Source organism: Saccoglossus kowalevskii, chromosome 12, assembly GCF_978046115.1.
Source record: "Saccoglossus kowalevskii chromosome 12, keSacKowa6.1, whole genome shotgun sequence".
Taxonomy (NCBI): Eukaryota; Metazoa; Hemichordata; class Enteropneusta; family Harrimaniidae; genus Saccoglossus; species Saccoglossus kowalevskii.
This window is the reverse complement of record NC_140652.1, coordinates 32,330,987-32,352,926: the sequence shown is the minus strand read 5'-3', so window position 1 is coordinate 32,352,926 and position 21,940 is coordinate 32,330,987. Positions and strand designations below refer to the sequence as shown.

Here is a 21,940-nt window from a genome sequence, read left to right as displayed (position 1 = left end):
TAAAATAAAATAAAAAAACTAGTAAATAAATAAGTAAATAAGGTGTGATTTTAACAAGATAACACAGATTGTAACTAAAAACATTACTCTAGGCATTGAGTTTCAATATTATAAATAAACACACATATTTTGCTATAGAGGCTTCAAGCATTTGTTTGGTTCCATTTGTATTTGGAACCGATAATACGCATGAAATTTGACAGGGATATGTTTCCTATACTGCAGCTTCTTGAAAAATCAAAATGATGGTTGTTGTACGTTTATATCAAGGCATTTACAAATCAGGGGTGATAACTCTCTTCGGTCCCCCATGGTTAAATCCAATGTTAAAAGATGGAAAACTATGGCATTGATTCATCTCGTTCTACTGTGCACTGGTTGGAGCAAGACACCATTCTAGAAAGTTAATACATATATTTCTGTATTTCTGTATTCCTTACATATTCCTGTATATGATTATATATATATGTTTCCTTTGCATGAATCAATTTCACTGGCTTTGTACAGGTATACACACACAGATCCCAGCATGCATTCTGATTACAAATTTCCTCATAATGCATGCATAATTAAGAAGTGATTCACATTTCATTTACTATACCTAACTGTCAAGGCCAATTTAATAAAACAATAATAAACTGATTATTTTTTATGTAGATACAAAAAACAATGCAAATGGCAGGTTAATTTTATTTCAAAGTAGCATATAAATCAATGTTTCAAAGTTCTAAAATGATGATAGATAATTCCAAAAAAGCACAAAGTAAGTATAAAGTAACCATGGTAACATGGAAAAAGAAAATGAGAATAAATTCCAGCTAAACGATACTATACAAAATTTACTCAAATGTATAAACATTCATTTACTAGCATTAATAAAAAAAAATACAATAATTAGTCTGTATCATGTATTGCATACGTAGGGTAATGTCTCCACATTGGCAGCGGGCTCATGTAAACAAAAGTTGTTATAACACATAAGAGCTAAACTTTCAAAGTGCTGCCGAATAACTTTACATCACCAATTAGGATATTCCAATTAAGACACAGAATAGCACCATTACCTCAAAATTAACATGGAAAAAGTGAGCAGAAATATACAATCCCAAAAAAAACTTCTTATATTACTTTAAACTCAGACAAAAAACTAATACTGGACTGATTTGAATTATACTAGCCCTAAACGTTATAGAATGGGCCCGGACTGGAAATGCAAGAACTTGCCTACATACATGAAAACGTGCATGGCTTTGAAATCTTATGTAAGCTAGCACTCTCCAAGCGAATAATTATTGAGAACAAATGTATTTTTTGGTTGGTACCATTTAATTTCAATACCCTGACTATGTGTTAATTCGTAAATTATGTGTGATGCGTAAATTCAGACCAATTCAACACATAATCAGAGTATTGAAATTAATGGTACTTTGGTTTATTACGTAACTGAACGACCTATGATGGACTTTAATATTGTATGAAGGCCAGGGTTCTGCCATGTGTATTTTTGGGTGGATACCATTTAAATTCAAGCAAGCAAGCTGTTTTTATTGCTGTTTTTTTATATTTTCCTGTCAAATGCATTTATTGCTCCTTTGAAAAATCAAAATAATGTTTCCCTGTAACTTAGACTCTTATTAATCGAGACATTTTTAAAATCACGGGTGTTAACTCCCCTCAAGTTATGACCCGTGGTCCCCCATGAATAATGATTGCATTTATAATTAAAATAAAGATGGCGGACTATAGCGTTGATTTATCTCGTTGTACTTAGAAAGTTAGTATCTATATGCCTGTGTGTTTTTTTTGTTTGTTTTGTTACTGTCTTTGACTTTCCAAATAATTTTGTTGCAATTTACAACAATTCGGTCTTTCGCAATGCTTCAATGTTTTCTTCACTACCTACTGTCACGAAGTGTTTGAATCATATCAGAAACTGTATTATATTATTATATTACACAAGATGTAATTTTGTATTTATGAATTCATTGTTGTAGTATAAAATGATAACAGTCTAGAGGTAGAATTTATAGCCCCGTAGGTATCCACAGGCTCACTCGAGCCTTTGTTTTGCCTTTTATTACGACGGCTGACATGAATCGCAACCTTAGCGATGCACGCTAAGAAACAAAATAAACCTTGTGCCTTGCTCGACATAAAGTGTTTTGAGAGATGGGGTGGTAAAATAGTGAACCACCAAATCGGAATGCGAAAATCTGGTTGAAGCAGTCGCGACGCGATGTTATTAAAATAATGGAGTAAGGCGCTATTTGATGGACAATCATAAAAAATGTGTTGAAGTGTGTCAACTTCATCACAAAAGGGACATTTATCTGAATTGTTCAAACGAGCTTTGAACAGAAATCTCCCCGTTGGAAAGGCACCATGGACAATACGCCACTGCAGATCCCCATATTTGTTAATGACTGGTGTTTCATAGCAATCCTTGAAGTTGGGTTTAGCACTTTCAGGCAGACTAAGGATGTCCCGCCAAACAGTGTCAAGTTTTTGTAAGTGTTGTGTTATTGACTGGACACGTATTAGATATTTATAGATTGCGCCTTTTTCAAACTTATATAGTGGCAAATTTAGTTCATCAGAAAAGTGCAGTTCAAAGCTCTGATGTGAAAGAGGTTGATTACACTTCCCGTTTCCTTTGAAGTAGGTGTTGATAGTATCTTTCCATTTGGTAGGAATAGAATCGTGAATGACCTTGATACTGAGATGGAGAATACGCTCGGAATGGATTTTAATTTTATCCGACATATCAGCGGCCTCCAACCAAGTTTTATTCGTTTCTGATACCAAATCACATACTTTGGTTATTCCCGCGTCAACAAAATGTCTGAGCGCAAAAGGCTCATTTCTTATGGGATGTATGATGAGTGCGTTGTTAAACAGTGGCTCATTAAGAATATCAGTTACGTTATTATCATTGAACTTACGCACTTTATCTACATATTTCCAGCACTGGAGGAGCTCACAATAAAATAATGGCAATCTTTGTAAAGGTGCTTGGATAGTGGTGCATAGAAGTTGACTTGCATATGACATATTACTCGCTTGCATAAAAAAGTAGTCTGTGAACTTAAAACATGATTATTATATAGATATCTTTGAATATAGGAAAGTCGCATGGTACCTATGCGTGTTGGAAGATGTGTAACATTTTGTCCACCTCTTTCCAAGGGGAGGTACAGTGTTGCGGCAGATACCCAATGTCGCCCTTGCCAAAAGAAGTCGAGCAGCATTTTCTGTACCTTCAGAACTACGTCTGATGGCGGCACAAGGCTATTAAAGCGATATATTAACTGCGATGAAATCAGATTATTAATAATAAGAGCGCGCGTTCTGTAAGACATGCTGTGAACAAAGTGATTCCAGAAGTTGATCTTATTATTTACTTTTCCAACAAGTTCAGCCCAGTTTCGTATAAGTTAGATTATTCCCAAGATAAACACCCAACAGTTTCAACTCCTCGCTGTTCCATTTGATATTGAGAGGGGAGTAGGTGATGTTGCGCCAGCTACCTACCCATAACCCTTCTGATTTTTGGAGATTGATTTTAGAGTTTGACGCAAGCTCATAGACATGTAACCAGCGACTTAGTAAGTTGAAATCCTGCTTGCGAGTTATGAAAAATTCCACGTTGTCAGCGTAAGCAGTGAGTTTAGAACGTTGGTTTTTGCTGTGAGGTATAATCAACCCTTCAATGTTTTCATCATTCCTAATTTTATGAAGTAGTGGTTCAATGGCAATGACGTAGAGGGCAGTGGACATTGAACACCCTTGCCTAATGCCACGGGCCACTGTGATGGGTGTAGTAAGGGCGCAGTTAACTCGGACCAGGGACTGGGCATTGGTATACATGAGGCGAATGTAAGAAAGGAAACGGTCACCAAAACCAAAGGCACGAAGCGTATTAAAGAGGTATCCGTGATGTATCCTATCAAATGCCTTTTCCTGGTCAATGGCAACAATAGCCAGGGGTGAGTTAGTTAAGTTAGCATAGTCAATACTGTCACGAAGTAGATTTATATTGTCATGAATATGCCTGTTTGGTATGCTGCAAGTTTGGTCTGGATGAATAATGCTGCCTAAAACACCGCGCAAATGCAATGCAAGCGATTTAGTGAAAATTTTGTAATCGCTACATAACAGACTCACAGGTCGCCAGTGTTTTACGTTGGTAACGTCACCATTTTCAGGGAGAAGAGTGACCACGGCCCTTGTGCAGGATAAGGGGAGCACATTTTCGTTAGTGGCAGCAGTAAATACCTCGCACAGATCACCTCCAATGATGTGCCAAAACGTTTGGTAAAATTCGTTTGGTATTCCGTCGATACCGGGAGTACGACCATGGGGAAGTAGTTTGACCGTGGCACTCAGTTCGTCAAACGTGATTGGTTTGTCAAGGTCATCACGATCTGCTTCATTTAGTTTCGGTAGCCCTTCAAGGAGGCTATTTTGGGCTTCAATGTCAATGTTGTCAGGTGTATACAGGTTATTGTAAAATGTGTTTATGATTTTCCATATTTCAGTTTGATTTTCAGTAAGAGTGTTATCCTGGTGCCTTAGCTGAAAGATCGCCTTTTTGGTCCCCTTCTTTTTCTCTAACTGGAAAAAGAAGGGATTGCAAACATCACTTTCATTTAAAAACTGATGTCGCGCACGCCTAGCACTGCCTTTGTGTTCGCATTGAACAAGGCGCGCGAGCAATTTTTTCTTTTCAGTGTAACAGTTTAAGAGCGGTGAATCGTGTGCAGTACAACGTTCGATGGTTTTAATTTCCATTTCCAATGCTTGTTTTTTGGTTTTGTATTTATCTTGTTTGAGTGTGCAATACTGTTGTGTGAGTAACTTTATTTTAGTTTTGCCAATATCCCATCAAGTCTGTATATTTACATAATTGTTTCGAAGTGTTTGCCACTTCGCCCAAAAATCAGTTAAGATAGCCACATACACTTCATCGCGCAGACTTTCTGTATTCATACACCACACTTTTGTTTTTACTGTCACCAATGGCGATGTTGATGTGGACAAGGGAATGGTCAGAAAAAGCTAATGCACCATTACTTGTGGCAATATTCTTAATTTTCCCACGCATACCTTTGCTTAAATACAACCTATCAAGGCGCACAAGCGTACCACCACGCCCCCAGGTAAAGTTTAATGTGTTCCCGTGGTATTGGCGCCATGCATCAAACAGTTTGTTATGATTCAGGACAGATTTGAGGAGCTTTGCAGTGCGCATGTCTGGCTCAGTCCCTCTATTACGGTCAATGTCGGGTTCAGTAGTGCAATTAAAATTGCCTCCCATGATTACTAGGTCATTATTTAGAGAACTGATGAATTGTTCAATTTTAGTGAAGCATTTGGCACGCTCAGCGCCATTAATAGGTGCATAGACATTAATAATGTGAACAAGATTTTCATTAATTTGAACATGAGCGTGCAACACATATCTAGGCATGATTTCACATTGTGATAAAATATTCACAGTTGCTGCTGGAGAAAACAAAATAGCCACACCCGCACGGTTAACGGTGCCATGGGAAAAAATACCAAGGCCACGCCACACAAGTTTCCAAATATTTTCATCGGAGACAAGAGAGTGTTTTTTTTGTAGCATATAAATATTACAGGGATGGTCACGCTTGAGATAATTGAAAACATTGTACCGTTTGAGGGCGTCCCGGCAACCATTGACATTGTAAATTGCGCATGTAATTGTGTTTGCCATCATAAAAAGGGAAATTAAATATCAGCAATAAAGTTACCCGATTTGATTTTTTTTAATGAGTCTGTGTATGCGTGATTTATCAGATGTGTTCAACTGCGTGGTATTGCGGTAGTTTATCAGATGTCGGAACAATATTTTAAGATTGGGACAAAATTCAAAACACTTGTCTATAAATCTACGTGAGTGAAGTGTAGACACCAAAAAGGTTTTGATATTAGCGTTTGATATTGTTGATTCGCTGTTATCAGTACATGTTGAAACATCTAAAATGATAGACCCTCATTTTCACTACATTCGCTGGCAGTTTCCTCCATATCACCAGCGGTTTTATTTTGTGACATAGGTGTGCTGAAAAGGTCTTGCGATTGATCAGTTAAACCACTTAAATCAATGGGGATTTCGGATAGCGGCGAATAGCGCGGGGATTCAACTGTGAACTCAAGTGAGGGAGATGATGGAAATGGGGTTGACTCTATTAGCTCGGGCTGTGGTTTTGGATTACACACAGTTACATTGGCATAGACGTGGGGGAGGGGTTTGTGGGGTGAAGGGGTAGGCGATGGTGGTGCAATGGAAGGGGAAGGAGGGGTTCGTACCCTCTCTTCATCAATCGGACAATTTTTTTCAACAATTTCGATTGCATTTTCATCGTTACGCTTTTTAGAACTTAGTTCACATTTATTTTCGTCATTTAACTGGTCATTGTTTTGTTCTTCTCTATGAACTGGTGATCTAGAGCGCGTGCGCTTTTTGCTTATATGTTTGGATGAATCTGTATTCATTTCAGTTTCAATTTCAATGTTATCTGTTGTACCATCGGTCTCATGATTGTTTATCTCAGTATCTGGTGCTTGGGTGTTAATTATATCAGTTATGTCATCGTCTTTTTCGTGCAATGTGTCAGGGGAATTTAAATTAGTTACTACATTCACCTGTTGAGAGTCTGTTGGAGTGCTATTTTGAGCACTATTGTTTTCATCATTCATCATTTGCATATTCGTTGTTTGAGAGTTTGGGCAAGTTTTACGTGTATGTGCCTTCATGTTACGTGAAAAGCACGTCAATTCGTCAGACGAAACGTAAATATTATATGTCTGACCTTGAAAAGTAATAGTTAATAAACCTTTGATATTGAGATCTTTTAAATATACATAAACTTGGCGGCGAAAAGACTTTACATGTTTCAGTGCTGGTCTTTTGCACCTGAGTGGGATCGCTCGCACCGCGCTCATGACACGCCCGTATTTAGCTAAGGCATCTGTAATAAAATTGTCAGGTAAAAAAGGGGGAACATTTGATAGCATCATTTTTGTAGAGGGGTGGACAAGAGGTTCAACAGAAACATGGAGGTCTCCAATGTCAAGGCCAGCGGCAGAAAACATGTCGACCCATGTAACCTTATTTAAAAAGACAATAACCGATCGGTTCATACGGGATGCAGCCACAATATTACTGGCCCCGACTAAATCTGCAACCGACTCCACATAAGTTTCAACAGGAATGCCATCAATGTTTTCACATCGTATCGCATGGTTTCTAGTAAGGTGACCTGTTGGTGTTGACGGTGGCCTTGTGTGAGCGGCAGCCATCTTGGTTGCCGACCACCTTGCCAAGGCAAAGGCAAAAACACTCCAAAACCCACAATAATAACGAAAACAACAACTGTAAATTACTCACGTAAAAGGCAGACACACTATATATACAGCTGTGTAGAAACACGGGCGCACAACGAGCGCAAAAACGCAAAACAGGCAGAAAATCGGGGGGCGCTGAAAAGCACCGCGTTCACCCGATTGTATTATATTATATTATATAAGCGAAGGTCTGATCCCACATAATAGGCACTCCCATTGTACCCGGCCTACAAACTGTGTTTACTGTGTTTATTTGCATCTCTATGGTATGAGATACCATATTTGTTGGTGGGCTCGAACACAATTATTGCCGTGACCTTTAAATCAAAGATTGCGTACAAGATGGTGACTAAGCCTGTACAATCTAATATAGCTGGTTTCACTTGTGATAGAATATTTGTGAATATATGTTTTTGTGGACATAAAAGTTCACGAACTAATATTCCACGATGATAAATGTATTGTGTCTTATCAAAATGTAAGATATTCACCCACATTTGTTGCAAACCACGTTTTATGTATATAGCTGGTGATCCATTTGTTTATGCCATGGCACCTATTCAGCAACTGAAAGTAAATAGCAATTCCACATTCGGTGACTTGGCAGAAACTGTGCTAAGGTTGATAATGTGACAAGTTCCCATTAGCTGTACAGCATATGTACATTGGGTGGCTAACACATATCCAGAAATATCAATAAGAAATTCTAAACGAGAAAATCAACCAGCAAAAGGCAGCTTCGTCACCGTAATTAGCACTGCACACCAAATAGTGGAAAAAACAGTTTATAAAGGCCCTTCGAGATTTAAAGTGTCATTAATTGCCACATTTTCTGATTGAAGAGTGGAGCAAATGCTAAGTATGGCAAATTATTTGCTGGGAACATCCTACTTGCTACAGCTGGGAACAAATGCTATGAATTCCGTGTGTCTGTGCACCAAATAGAATGCAAGGACATTCCGGAATTGGGATATAACATGGAAGAAGCTGATCAACGGCGTGTCCTTCATGCACACTATGCATTACATCAAACTCCAGTACCAGATGCTATCATCATTCGCTCCCCTGATACTGATGTCATCAGCTGCATGTGGGTTGAAATGGATCACATCTTAGTTCTTAACTGATACAGGGTCAAACACACGTTATATTAATCTCACAGCTATAGGAGAGAAACCAAAAGAAATGGCATCAGAAGGTTTTATAGGGGCTCATCCATTTACTGGATGTGACAGCACGAGTGCCGTCAAAGGTCGAGGGAAATCAAGTGTTGTTTGGTTGCGATGGCATCACTTTGAAGAAGTCTTAATCTATGACCTATTCATACCTTGCGAAGCAGCAACTTGCATATTTTACAGCTTCAATGCCAGGACCAAACGCATCATGTTTGCATTTGATACATCAGATCCAGAGAAATAACCTCCAAGTTTACAGAGGAAAATGTACAGAGGGCCAATTATCGAGCGTTCCTCTACAAAAACTGACTCACACAAAAGAAAAAAACCACCAACACCAGATGGGAATAATTAGGGAATTGATTGGATGGACATTCTACCAGCACCATCTGCAGTACTGGCAATGACATGTTGTGGTTGCAAGACAGGCTGTTGATTCAAATGATGCGGATAAATGAACAATGTGTGTACAAGTATATGTACTTGTGTATCCACATGTAAGGTACATATACTGCAGCTACTAATGTTTCATCAGCTGCTGATTTACAAAATCCTGCGACCATTCTTGATTCACAATACGATGAGGATGCTTATGATGACGATGGTTCAGATTCAGACCAATAACTAATGGAAGTACAAATGTGCGGAATCATATTCTAGTAGTTACTGTTCAGATCGCAATGTTAAAATGTGTGTGTTACTTTGATATGTCAGTGTGTGTGTGACTCACAAAATTATTATAAATATTCGTAAAGAGCAATGATATCTTCAATTGCCCATTGTATACTTTATATTGTGCATTTCAACATAAAATTCACTTAAGCTTTCAATTGCAAATAGTTTTTCTATCTGGCAAATAAATTTAGCAGTTTATAAATATATATAATACCTTACATATATGGTTCAAAAACATCTATGAAAAACATGTCATTTTTCGCTGACATGACTTTGGAACATCAGGGCGGGTATGGAATGCCAATAGCAGATACTTACCCTTCACGTGCACCTGGGGGTTCATGATGTTCCGATTCCATCGATTGGAAATCAAGACACTTGATGCAGTTTGATATTTTTTGAAATTTCTTCAATTGGAAGCATAATACAAGACCATAAATGTTGCTAATGTATAAGACATATTTGTGTTAAAACACCTTTCTTCCAAACTTTTTTATTTTGAAACACTCATACATGCAGTGTTTCACCCTAAAAAACTATAATAAACATGTTTCACAAGTGTTTGTGAATACAACATATACACAACTTCCTAAGAGTAATTAAAACACTTATCTTCCAAACTGTTTAATTTGAAGCGCTTTAGAAAACAAACAAACATGCAAAGTTTCAACACCCGATTATACGTTTCCAAGTATTTACATATACAAAAGTTGATGAGAGTAATTAAAATACTTTTCTTCCAAACTGCAATGTTTCACCCTAAAACGCCCGACTGTACATGTTTGACTACTGTTTATGTATACACCATATACACACATTCATAAGAGTAACTAAAACACTTTTCTTCCAAATTTATTCAAATCTTCCACATTGCATGATTCCTAAACTGTTTATGTACAGGACACTTGTGTATGCACCCTATTTTTTTAGAAAACAATTATGCCCACACAACATTGTCATTACACATTCTGTGAATGTGATAAACTTATTGATTTTAGTCTTTTCAAAAAAATGAATGGCTCTAAATATTCATGTAATGCCCGTATGCCTACCATGTAAGTGACATAAGTTCAGTAACAGATTATCAATAAGCAAAGGATCACACTCGAGTCTGAGAGGCTAGATTATTGGATTGCGGATAAGCACCTTAACTTTCAACTAAAAGGCTGCGAAAAAAGTGAATTGGTCAATAGCAAACGAATATTTTTGAGGCGACGGGCATGGATTGTCTAATTGCAGGTGTGGCAAAAATGAAAAGTGAGTGACAATGTTGCTCCCGGAGTTACTGGTTCCCAGCCACATATATTCATGATTCAGTGTGAAACTGTTACCTGTGCAAATGACAGTAGAAGCAGGATTTTCGGTAAATAACAGACATGCCACGTTGTTGCGTGTGTCGCTATCAGTATCTGTGACTTGAAGCGCAATACATAATCTGGTGTAAACCGTGCATTGCTCTGCGTCCAATGTCAGTGACAGTACAGCGTCTGTGATGGTGGCCGCATTAGCAGCAGCAGTGCTCGTTCCAGTGGCGTCAACCACAGATGACTGTGAAGAGGAATCGTCGTTTGCAAAGAATGCCTTAACGCCTGACACTTCAGCACCACCATTTATTGAGTCTAAGACTATGTCTATAGTCACATCCGTTGGAGTTCCAATGGTGTATACTAAATCCGACGATGGACTTGTGATGGAGAAGGAATTAACAGCCACATCTGCAAGAATTCAATATAACTTGAATTAAAAAAAGTATGTGGGTTGTATAATGTCGTTAATTAATTAAACCCTTTATGTAAAAGATGGTGCTTCACTAATTCATGATCTAAATTCCCATTTGATAACTTGAAGCTCAGTCCATGTGGTACTGTATGAAATAAAACAGATTGAAATGAAAGTATGGCGTCTCATGCAAAAAGTTGTGTTCAAAATTCAGGAATATTATCACTCATTAAATTCAAATTAAGACAATTGTGTCGCTCCAGTGAGTTATAAAAAAATAAAAACAGGTTCCAATGATGGATATGTTTTTTGATTTACGAAACTACGTGCGTTTCTTACAATTATCCAACTAAAACAGCTACAGAATGGCCGTGCACAAACAAACATATATTTGACAGTTTTCCTGCCTTCAACATTCTTAAATAAACATCCACTTTTGGGGAGTCCATTTGACTTGACCACTGATTCTTATCAATAAGCAAATGATCACACTGGAGTCTGGGAGGCTAGATTATTGGATTGCGGATAAGCACCTCAACTTTCAACTAAAAGGCTGCGAAAAAAGTGAATTGGTCAACAGCAAACGAATATTTTTGAGGGCGACGGGCATGGATTGGCTAATTACAGGTGTGGCAAAAATGAAAAGTGAATGACCATGTTGCTCCCGGAGTTACTGGTTCCCAGCCACATATATTCATGATTCAGTGTGAAACTGTTACCTGTGCAAATGACAGTAGAAGCAGGATTTTCGGTAAATAACAGACATGCCACGTTGTTGCGTGTGTCGCTATCAGTATCTGTGACTTGAAGCTCAATACATAATCTGGTGTAAACCGTGCATTGCTCTGCGTCCAATGTCAGTGACAGTACAGCGTCTGCGATGTTGGCCGCATTAGCAGCAGCAGTGCTCGTTCCAGTGGCGTCAACCACAGATGACTGTGAAGAGGAATCGTCGTGTGCAAAGAACGCCTTAACGCCTGACACTTCAGCACCACCATTTACTGAGTCTAAGTCTATGTCTATAGTCACATCCGTTGAAGTTCCAATGGTGTATACTAAATCCGATGATGGACTTGTGATGGAGAAGGAATTAACAGCCACATCTGCAAGAATTCAATATAACTTGAATTAATAAAATTATGTGGGTTGTATAATGTCGTTAATTAATTAAACCCTTTATGTAAAAGATGGTGTTCACTAATTCATAATCTAAATTCCCATTTGATAACTTGAAGCTCAGTCCATGTGGTATTGTATGAAATGAAACAGATTGAAATGAAAGTATGTCGTCTCATGCAAAAATTTGTGTTCAAAATTCAGGAATATTATCACTCATTAAAATTAAAATTAAGACAATTGTGTTGCTCCAGTGAGTTATAAAACAATAAAAACAGGTTCCAATGATGGATATGTTGTTTTGATTTACGAAACTACGTGCGTTTCTTACAATTATCCAACTAGAACAGCTACAGAATGGCCATGCACAAACAAACATATATTTGACAGTCTTTCTGCCTTCAACATTCTTAAATGAACAGCCACTTTTGGGGAGTCCATTTGACTTGACCACTGATTCTTACCAATAAGCAAAGGATCGCACTCGAGTCTGAGAGGCTAGATTATTGGATTGCGGATAAGCACCTTAACTTTCAACTAAAAGGCTGCGAAAAAAGTGAATTGGTCAACAGCAAACGAATATTTGTGAGGCGACGGGCATGGATTTCCTAATTGCAGGTGTGGCAAAAATGAAAAGTGAATGACCATGTTGCTCCCGGAGTTACTGGTTCTCAGCCACATATATTCATGATTCAGTGTGAAACTGTTACCTGTGCAAATGACAGTAGAAGCAGGATTTTCGGTAAATAACAGACATGCCACGTTGTTGCGTGTGTCGCTATCAGTATCTGTGACTTGAAGCTCAATACATAATCTGGTGTAAACCGTGCATTGCTTTGCGTCCAATGTCAGTGACAGTACAGCGTCTGTGATGCTGGTCGCATTAGCAGCAGCAGTGCTCGTTCCAGTGGCGTCAACCACAGATGACTGTGAAGAGGAATCGTCGTTTGCAAAGAACGCCTTAACGCCTGACACTTCAGCACCACCATTTATTGAGTCTAAGTCTATGTCTATAGTCACATCTGTTGAAGTTCCAATGGTGTATACTAAATCCGATGATGGACTTGTGATAGAGAAGGAATTAACAGCCACATCTGCAAGAATTCAATATAACTTGAATTAATGAAAATTATGTGGGTTGTATAATGTCGTTAATTAATTAAACCCTTTATGTAAAAGATGGTGCTTCACTAATTCATGATGTAAATTCCAATTTGATAACTTGAAGCTCAGTCCATGTGGTACTGTATGAAATGAAACAGATTGAAATGAAAGTATGGCGTCTCATGCAAAAAGTTGTGTTCAAAATTCAGGAATATTATCACTCATTCAAATTCAAATTAAGACAATTGTGTCGCTCCAGTGAGTTATAAAAAAAATAAAAACAGGTTCCAATGATGGATATGTTGTTTTGATTTACGAAACTACGTGCGTTTCTTACAATTATCCAACTAAAACAGCTACAGAATGGCCGTGCACAAACAAACATATATTTGACAGTCTTTCTGCCTTCAACATTCTTAAATGAACAGCCATTTTTGGGAAGTTCATTTGACTTGACCACTGATTCTTATCAATAAGCAAAGGATCACACTCGAGTCTGAGAGGCTAGATTATTGGATTGCGGATAAGCACCTCAACTGTCAACTATAAGGCTGCGAAAAAAGTGAATTGGTCAACAGCAAACGAATATTTTTGAGGCGACGGGCATGGATTGGCTAATTGCAGGTGTGGCAAAAATGAAAAGTGAATGACCATGTTGCTCCGGGAGTTACTGGTTCCCAGCCACATATATTCATGATTCAGTGTGAAACTGTTACCTGTGCAAATGACAGTAGAAGCAGGATTTTCGGTAAATAACAGACATGCCACGTTGTTGCGTGTGTCGCTATCAGTATCTGTGACTTGAAGCTCAATACATAATCTGGTGTAAACCGTGCATTGCTCTGCGTCCAATGTCAGTGACAGTACAGCGTCTGTGATGTTGGCCGCATTAGCAGCAGCAGTGCTCGTTCCAGTGGCGTCAACCACAGATGACTGTGAAGAGGAATCGTCGTTTGCAAAGAACGCCTTAACGCCTGACACTTCAGCACCACCATTTATTGAGTCTAAGTCTATGTCTATAGTCACATCTGTTGAAGTTCCAATGGTGTATACTAAATCCGATGATGGACTTGTGATAGAGAAGGAATTAACAGCCACATCTGCAAGAATTCAATATAACTTGAATTAATGAAAATTATGTGGGTTGTATAATGTCGTTAATTAATTAAACCCTTTATGTAAAAGATGTTGCTTCACTAATTCATGATCTAAATTCCCATTTGATAACTTGAAGCTCAGTCCATGTGGTACTGTATGAAATACAGCAGATTGAAATGAAAGTATGGCGTCTCATGCAAAAAGTTGAGTTCAAAATTCAGGAATGTTATCCCTCATTCAAATTCAAATTAAGACAATTGTGTCGCTCCAGAGAGTTATAAAACAATAAAAACAGGTTCCAATGATGGATATGTTGTTTTGATTTACGAAACTATGTGCGTTTCTTACAATTATCCAACTAAAACAGCTACAGAATGGCCGTGCACAAACAAACATATATTTGACAGTCTTTCTGCCTTCAACATTCATAAATGAACAGCCACTTTTGGGGAGTCCATTTGACTTGACCACTGATTCTTCTCAATAAGCAAAGGATCACACTCGAGTCTGAGAGGCTAGATTATTGGATTGCGGATAAGCACCTCAACTTTCAATTAAAAGGCTGCGAAAAAAGTGAATTGGTCAACAGCAAACGAATATTTTTGAGGGCGACGTGCATGGATTGGCTAATTGCAGGTGTGGCAAAAATGAAAAGTGAATGACCATGTTGCTCCCGGAGTTACTGGTTCCCAGCCACATATATTCATGATTCAGTGTGAAACTGTTACCTGTGCAAATGACAGTAGAAGCAGGATTTTCGGTAAACAACAGACATGCCACGTTGTTGCGTGTGTCGCTATCAGTATCTGTGGCTTGAAGCTCAATACATAATCTGGTGTAAACCGTGCATTCCTCTGCGTCCAATGTCAGTGACAGTACAGCGCCCGTGATGGTGGCCGCATTAGCAGCAGCAGTGCTCGTTCCAGTGGCGTCAACCACAGATGACTGTGAAGAGGAATCGTCGTTTGCAAAGAACGCCTTAACGCCTGACACTTCAGCACCACCATTTATTGAGTCTAAGTCTATGTCTATAGTCACATCCGTTGGAGTTCCAATGGTGTATACTAAATCCGACGATGGACTTGTGATGGAGAAGGAATTAACAGCCACATCTGCAAGAATTCAATATAACTTGAATTAAAAAAAAAGGGTTGTATAATGTCGTTAATTAATTAAACCCTTTATGTCAATGATGGTGCTTCACTAATTCATGATCTAAATTCCCATTTGATAACTTGAAGCTCAGTCGATGTGGTACTGTATGAAATGAAACAGATTGAAATGAAAGTATGGCGTCTCATGCAAAAAGTTGTGTTCAAAATTCAGGAATATTATCACTCATTCAAATTCAAATTAAGACAATTGTGTCGCTCCAGTGAGTTATAAAAAAAATAAAAACAGGTTCCAATGATGGATATGTTTTTTGATTTACGAAACCATGTGCGTTTCTTACAATTATCCAACTAAAACAGCTACAGAATGGCCGTGCACAAACAAACATATATTTGACAGTCTTTCTGCCTTCAACATTCTTAAATGAACAGCCACTTTTGGGGAGTCCATTTGACTTGACCACTGATTCTTACCAATAAGCAAAGGATCACACTCGAGTCTGAGAGGCTAGATTATTGGATTGCGGATAAGCACCTTAACTTTCAACTAAAAGGCTGCGAAAAAAGTGAATTGGTCAACAGCAAACGAATATTTTTGAGGGCGACGGGCATAATTTGGCTAATTGCAGGTGTGGCAAAAATGAAAAGTGAATGACAATGTTGCTCCCGGAGTTACTGGTTCCCAGCCACATATATTCATGATTCAGTGTGAAACTGTTACCTGTGCAAATGACAGTAGAAGCAGGATTTTCGGTAAATAACAGACATGCCACGTTGTTGCGTGTGTCGCTATCAGTATCTGTGGCTTGAAGCTCAATACATAATCTGGTGTAAACCGTGCATTGCTCTGCGTCCAATGTCAGTGACAGTACTGCGTTTGTGATGCTGGCCGCATTAGCAGCAGCAGTGCTCATTCCAGTGGCGTCAACCAGAGATGATTGTGAAGAGGAATCGTCGTTTGCAAAGAACGCCTTAACGCCTGACACTTCAGCACCACCATTTATTGAGTCTAAGACTATGTCTATAGTCACATCCGTTGGAGTTCCAATGGTGTATACTAAATCCGATGATGGACTTGTGATGGAGAAGGAATTAACAGCCACATCTGCAAGAATTCAATATAACTTGAATTAATAAAATTATGTGGGTTGTATAATGTCGTTAATTAATTAAACCCTTTATGTCAATGATGGTGCTTCACTAATTCATGATCTAAATTCCCATTTGATAACTTGAAGCTCAGTCGATGTGGTACTGTATGAAATGAAACAGATTGAAATGAAAGTATGGCGTCTCATGCAAAAAGTTGTGTTCAAAATTCAGGAATATTATCACTCATTCAAATTCAAATTAAGACAATTGTGTCGCTCCAGTGAGTTATAAAACAATAAAAACGGGTTCCAATGATGGATATGTTGTTTTGATTTACGAAACTACGTGCGTTTCTTACAATTATCCAACTAAAACAGCTACAGAATGGCCGTGCACAAACAAACATATATTTGACAGTCTTTCTGCCTTCAACATTCTTAAATGAACAGCCATTTTTGGGAAGTTCATTTGACTTGACCACTGATTCTTATCAATAAGCAAAGGATCACACTCGAGTCTGAGAGGCTAGATTATTGGATTGCGGATAAGCACCTCAACTGTCAACTATAAGGCTGCGAAAAAAGTGAATTGGTCAACAGCAAACGAATATTTTTGAGGCGACGGGCATGGATTGGCTAATTGCAGGTGTGGCAAAAATGAAAAGTGAATGACCATGTTGCTCCGGGAGTTACTGGTTCCCAGCCACATATATTCATGATTCAGTGTGAAACTGTTACCTGTGCAAATGACAGTAGAAGCAGGATTTTCGGTAAATAACAGACATGCCACGTTGTTGCGTGTGTCGCTATCAGTATCTGTGACTTGAAGCTCAATACATAATCTGGTGTAAACCGTGCATTGCTCTGCGTCCAATGTCAGTGACAGTACAGCGTCTGTGATGTTGGCCGCATTAGCAGCAGCAGTGCTCGTTCCAGTGGCGTCAACCACAGATGACTGTGAAGAGGAATCGTCGTTTGCAAAGTACGCCTTAACGCCCGACACTTCAGCACCACCATTTATTGAGTCTAAGTCTATGTCTATAGTCACATCTGTTGAAGTTCCAATGGTGTATACTAAATCCGATGATGGACTTGTGATAGAGAAGGAATTAACAGCCACATCTGCAAGAATTCAATATAACTTGAATTAATGAAAATTATGTGGGTTGTATAATGTCGTTAATTAATTAAACCCTTTATGTAAAAGATGGTGCTTCACTAATTCATGATGTAAATTCCAATTTGATAACTTGAAGCTCAGTCCATGTGGTACTGTATGAAATAAAACAGATTGAAATGAAAGTATGGCGTCTCATGCAAAAAGTTGTGTTCAAAATTCAGGAATGTTATCCCTCATTCAAATTCAAATTAAGACAATTGTGTCGCTCCAGTGAGTTATAAAACAATAAAAACAGGTTTCAATGATGGATATGTTGTTTTGATTTACGAAACTACGTGCGTTTCTTACAATTATCCAACTAAAACAGCTACAGAATGGCCGTGCACAAACAAACATATATTTGACAGTCTTTCTGCCTTCAACATTCTTAAATGAACAGCCACTTTTGGGGAGTCCATTTGACTTGACCACTGATTCTTATCAATAAGCAAAGGATCACACTGGAGTCTGGGAGGCTAGATTATTGGATTGCGGATAAGCACCTCAACTTTCAACTAAAAGGCTGCGAAAAAAGTGAATTGGTCAACAGCAAACGAATATTTTTGAGGGCGACGGGCATGGATTGGCTAATTGCAGGTGTGGCAAAAATGAAAAGTGATTGACCATGTTGCTCCCGGAGTTACTGGTTCCCAGCCACATATATTCATGATTCAGTGTGAAACTGTTACCTGTGCAAATGACAGTAGAAGCAGGATTTTCGGTAAATAACAGACATGCCACGTTGTTGTGTGTGTCGCTATCAGTATCTGTGACTTGAAGCTCAATACATAATCTGGTGTAAACCGTGCATTGCTCTGCGTCCAATGTCAGTGACAGTACAGCGTCTGTGATGGTGGCCGCATTAGCAGCAGCAGTGCTCGTTCCAGTGGCGTCAACCACAGATGACTGTGAAGAGGAATCGTCGTTTGCAAAGAACGCCTTAACGCCTGACACTTCAGCACCACCATTTACTGAGTCTAAGTCTATGTCTATAGTCACATCCGTTGAAGTTCCAATGGTGTATACTAAATCCGATGATGGACTTGTGATGGAGAAGGAATTAACAATCACATCTGCATGAATTCAATATAACTTCAATTAATAAAATTATGTGGGTTGTATAATGTCGTTAATTAATTAAACCCTTTATGTAAAAGATGGTGCTTCACTAATTCATGATCTAACTTCCCATTTAATAACTTGAAGCTCAGTCCATGTGGTACTGTATGAAATAAAACAGATTGAAATGAAAGTATGGCGTCTCATGCAAAAAGTTGAGTTCAAAATTCAGGAATGTTATCTCTCATTCAAATTCAAATTAAGACAATTGTGTCGCTCCAGTGAGTTATAAAACAAAAAAAAACAGGTTCCAATGATGGATATGTTGTTTTGATTTACGAAACTACGTGCGTTTCTTACAATTATCCAACTAAAACAGCTACAGAATGGCCGTGCACAAACAAACATATATTTGACAGTCTTTCTGCCTTCAACATTCATAAATGAATAGCCACTTTTAGGGAGTCCATTTGACTTGACCACTGATTCTTCTCAATAAGCAAAGGATCACACTCGAGTCTGAGAGGCTAGATTATTGGATTGCGGATAAGCACCTCAACTTTCAATTAAAAGGCTGCGAAAAAAGTGAATTGGTCAACAGCAAACGAATATTTTTGAGGGCGACGTGCATGGATTGGCTAATTGCAGGTGTGGCAAAAATGAAAAGTGAATGACCATTTTGCTCCCGGAGTTACTGGTTCCCAGCCACATATATTCATGATTCAGTGTGAAACTGTTACCTGTGCAAATGACAGTAGAAGCAGGATTTTCGGTAAACAACAGACATGCCACGTTGTTGCGTGTGTCGCTATCAGTATCTGTGGCTTGAAGCTCAATACATAATCTGGTGTAAACCGTGCATTGCTCTGCGTCCAATGTCAGTGACAGTACAGCGCCTGTGATGGTGGCCGCATTAGCAGCAGCAGTGCTCATTCCAGTGGCGTCAACCAGAGATGAATGTGAAGAGGAATCGTCGTTTGCAAAGAACGCCTTAACGCCTGACACTTCAGCACCACCATTTATTGAGACTAAGACTATGTCTATAGTCACATCCGTTGGAGTTCCAATGGTATATACTAAATCCGATGATGGACTTGTGATGGAGAAGGAATTAACAGCCACATCTGCAAGAATTCAATATAACTTGAATTAATAAAATTATGTGGGTTGTATAATGTCGTTAATTAATTAAACCCTTTATGTCAAAGATGGTGCTTCACTAATTCATGATCTAAATTCCCATTTGATAACTTGAAGCTCAGTCGATGTGGTACTGTATGAAATGAAACAGATTGAAATGAAAGTATGGCGTCTCATGCAAAAAGTTGTGTTCAAAATTCAGGAATATTATCACTCATTCAAATTCAAATTAAGACAATTGTGTCGCTCCAGTGAGTTATAAAACAATAAAAACAGGTTCCAATGATGGATATGTTGTTTTGATTTACGAAACTACGTGCGTTTCTTACAATTATCCAACTAAAACAGCTACAGAATGGCCGTGCACAAACAAACATATATTTGACAGTCTTTCTGCCTTCAACATTCTTAAATGAACAGCCATTTTTGGGAAGTTCATTTGACTTGACCACTGATTCTTATCAATAAGCAAAGGATCACACTCGAGTCTGAGAGGCTAGATTATTGGATTGCGGATGAGCACCTCAACTGTCAACTAAAAGGCTGCGAAAAAAGTGAATTGGTCAACAGCAAACGAATATTTTTGAGGCGACGGGCATGGATTGGCTAATTGCAGGTGTGGCAAAAATGAAAAGTGAATGACCATGTTGCTCCCGGAGTTACTGGTTCCCAGCCACATATATTCATGATTCAGTGTGAAACTGTTACCTGTGCAAATGACAGTAGAAGCAGGATTTTCGGTAAATAACAGACATGCCACGTTGTTGCGTGTGTCGCTATCAGTATCTGTGACTTGAAGCTCAATACATAATCTGGTGTAAACCGTGCATTGCTCTGCGTCCAATGTCAGTGACAGTACTGCGTCTGTGATGCTGGCCGCATTAGCAGCACCAGTGCTCGTTCCAGTGGCGTCAACCACAGATGACTGTGAAGAGGAATCGTCGTTTGCAAAGAACGCCTTAACGCCTGACACTTCAGCACCACCATTTACTGAGTCTAAGACTATGTCTATAGTCACATCCATTGAAGTTCCAATGGTGTATACTAAATCCGATGATGGACTTGTGATGGAGAAGGAATTAACAGCCACATCTGCAAGAATTCAATATAACTTGAATTAATAAAATTATGTGGATTGTATAATGTCGTTAATTAATTAAACCCTTTATGTAAAAGATGGTGCTTCACTAATTAATGATCTAAATTCCCATTTGATAACTTGAAGCTCAGTCCATGTGGTACTGTATGAAATGAAACAGATTGAAATGAAAGTATGGCGTCTTACGCAAAAAGTTGTGTTCAAAATTCAGGAATGTTATCCCTCATTCAAATTCAAATTAAGACAATTGTGTCGCTCCAGTGAGTTATAAAAAAAATAAAAACAGGTTCCAATGATGGATATGTTTTTTTGATTTACGAAACTACGTGCGTTTCTTACAATTATCCAACTAAAACAGCTACAGAATGGCCGTGCACAAACAAACATATATTTGACAGTCTTTCTGACTTCAACATTCTTAAATGAACAGCCACTTTTGGGGAGTCCATTTGACTTGACCACTGATTCTTATCAATAAGCAAAGGATCACACTCGAGTCTGAGAGGCTAGATTATTGGATTGCGGATAAGCACCTCAACTTTCAACTAAAAGGCTGTGAAAAAAGTGAACTGGTCAACAGCAAACGAATATTTTTGAGGCGACGGGCATGGATTGGCTAATTGCAGGTGTGGCAAAAATGAAAAGTGAATGACCATATTGCTCCCGGAGTTACTGGTTCCCAGCCACATATATTCATGATTCAGTGTGAAACTGTTACCTGTGCAAATGATAGTAGAAGCAGGATTTTCGGTAAATAACAGACATGCCACGTTGTTGCGTGTGTCGCTATCAGTATCTGTGACTTGAAGCTCAATACATAATCTGGTGTAAACCGTGCATTGCTCTGCGTCCAATGTCAGTGACAGTACAGCGTCTGTGATGTTGGCCGCATTAGCAGCAGCAGTGCTCGTTCCAGTGGCGTCAACCACAGATGACTGTGAAGAGGAATCGTCGTTTGCAAAGAAAGCCTTAACGCCTGACACTTCAGCACCACCATTTATTGAGTCTAAGTCTATGTC

At 38.7% G+C, this 21,940-nt stretch overlaps 1 protein-coding gene across 1 annotated transcript; it reads right to left on the bottom strand.

Moving 5' to 3' along the window:
- Positions 1-9,069: 9,069 nt before the first annotated feature.
- LOC146735743 (uncharacterized) lies at positions 9,070-21,618 on the bottom strand. The gene is made up of 6 exons (XM_085506043.1): positions 21,575-21,618; positions 19,423-19,775; positions 18,313-18,696; positions 14,990-15,373; positions 13,925-14,263; positions 9,070-9,173 (listed from the first exon to the last, which is right to left on the bottom strand). The coding sequence occupies exons 1-6, from the start codon at positions 21,616-21,618 to the stop codon at positions 9,070-9,072; spliced, it is 1,608 nt and encodes a 535-aa protein (XP_085362169.1).
- Between the last annotated feature and the right edge of the window lie 322 nt (positions 21,619-21,940).

Coding starts and splice junctions, on each gene's coding strand:
- LOC146735743 (XM_085506043.1), bottom strand. CDS start 21,618: ATGAATATATGTGGCTGGGAACCAGTAACTCCGGGAGCAATATG. Junction 18,697..19,422: donor TTCTACTGTCATTTGCACAG/GTAACAGTTTCA, acceptor GAATTCATGCAG/ATGTGATTGTTAATTCCTTC. Junction 14,264..14,989: donor TTCTACTGTCATTTGCACAG/GTAACAGTTTCA, acceptor GAATTCTTGCAG/ATGTGGCTGTTAATTCCTTC.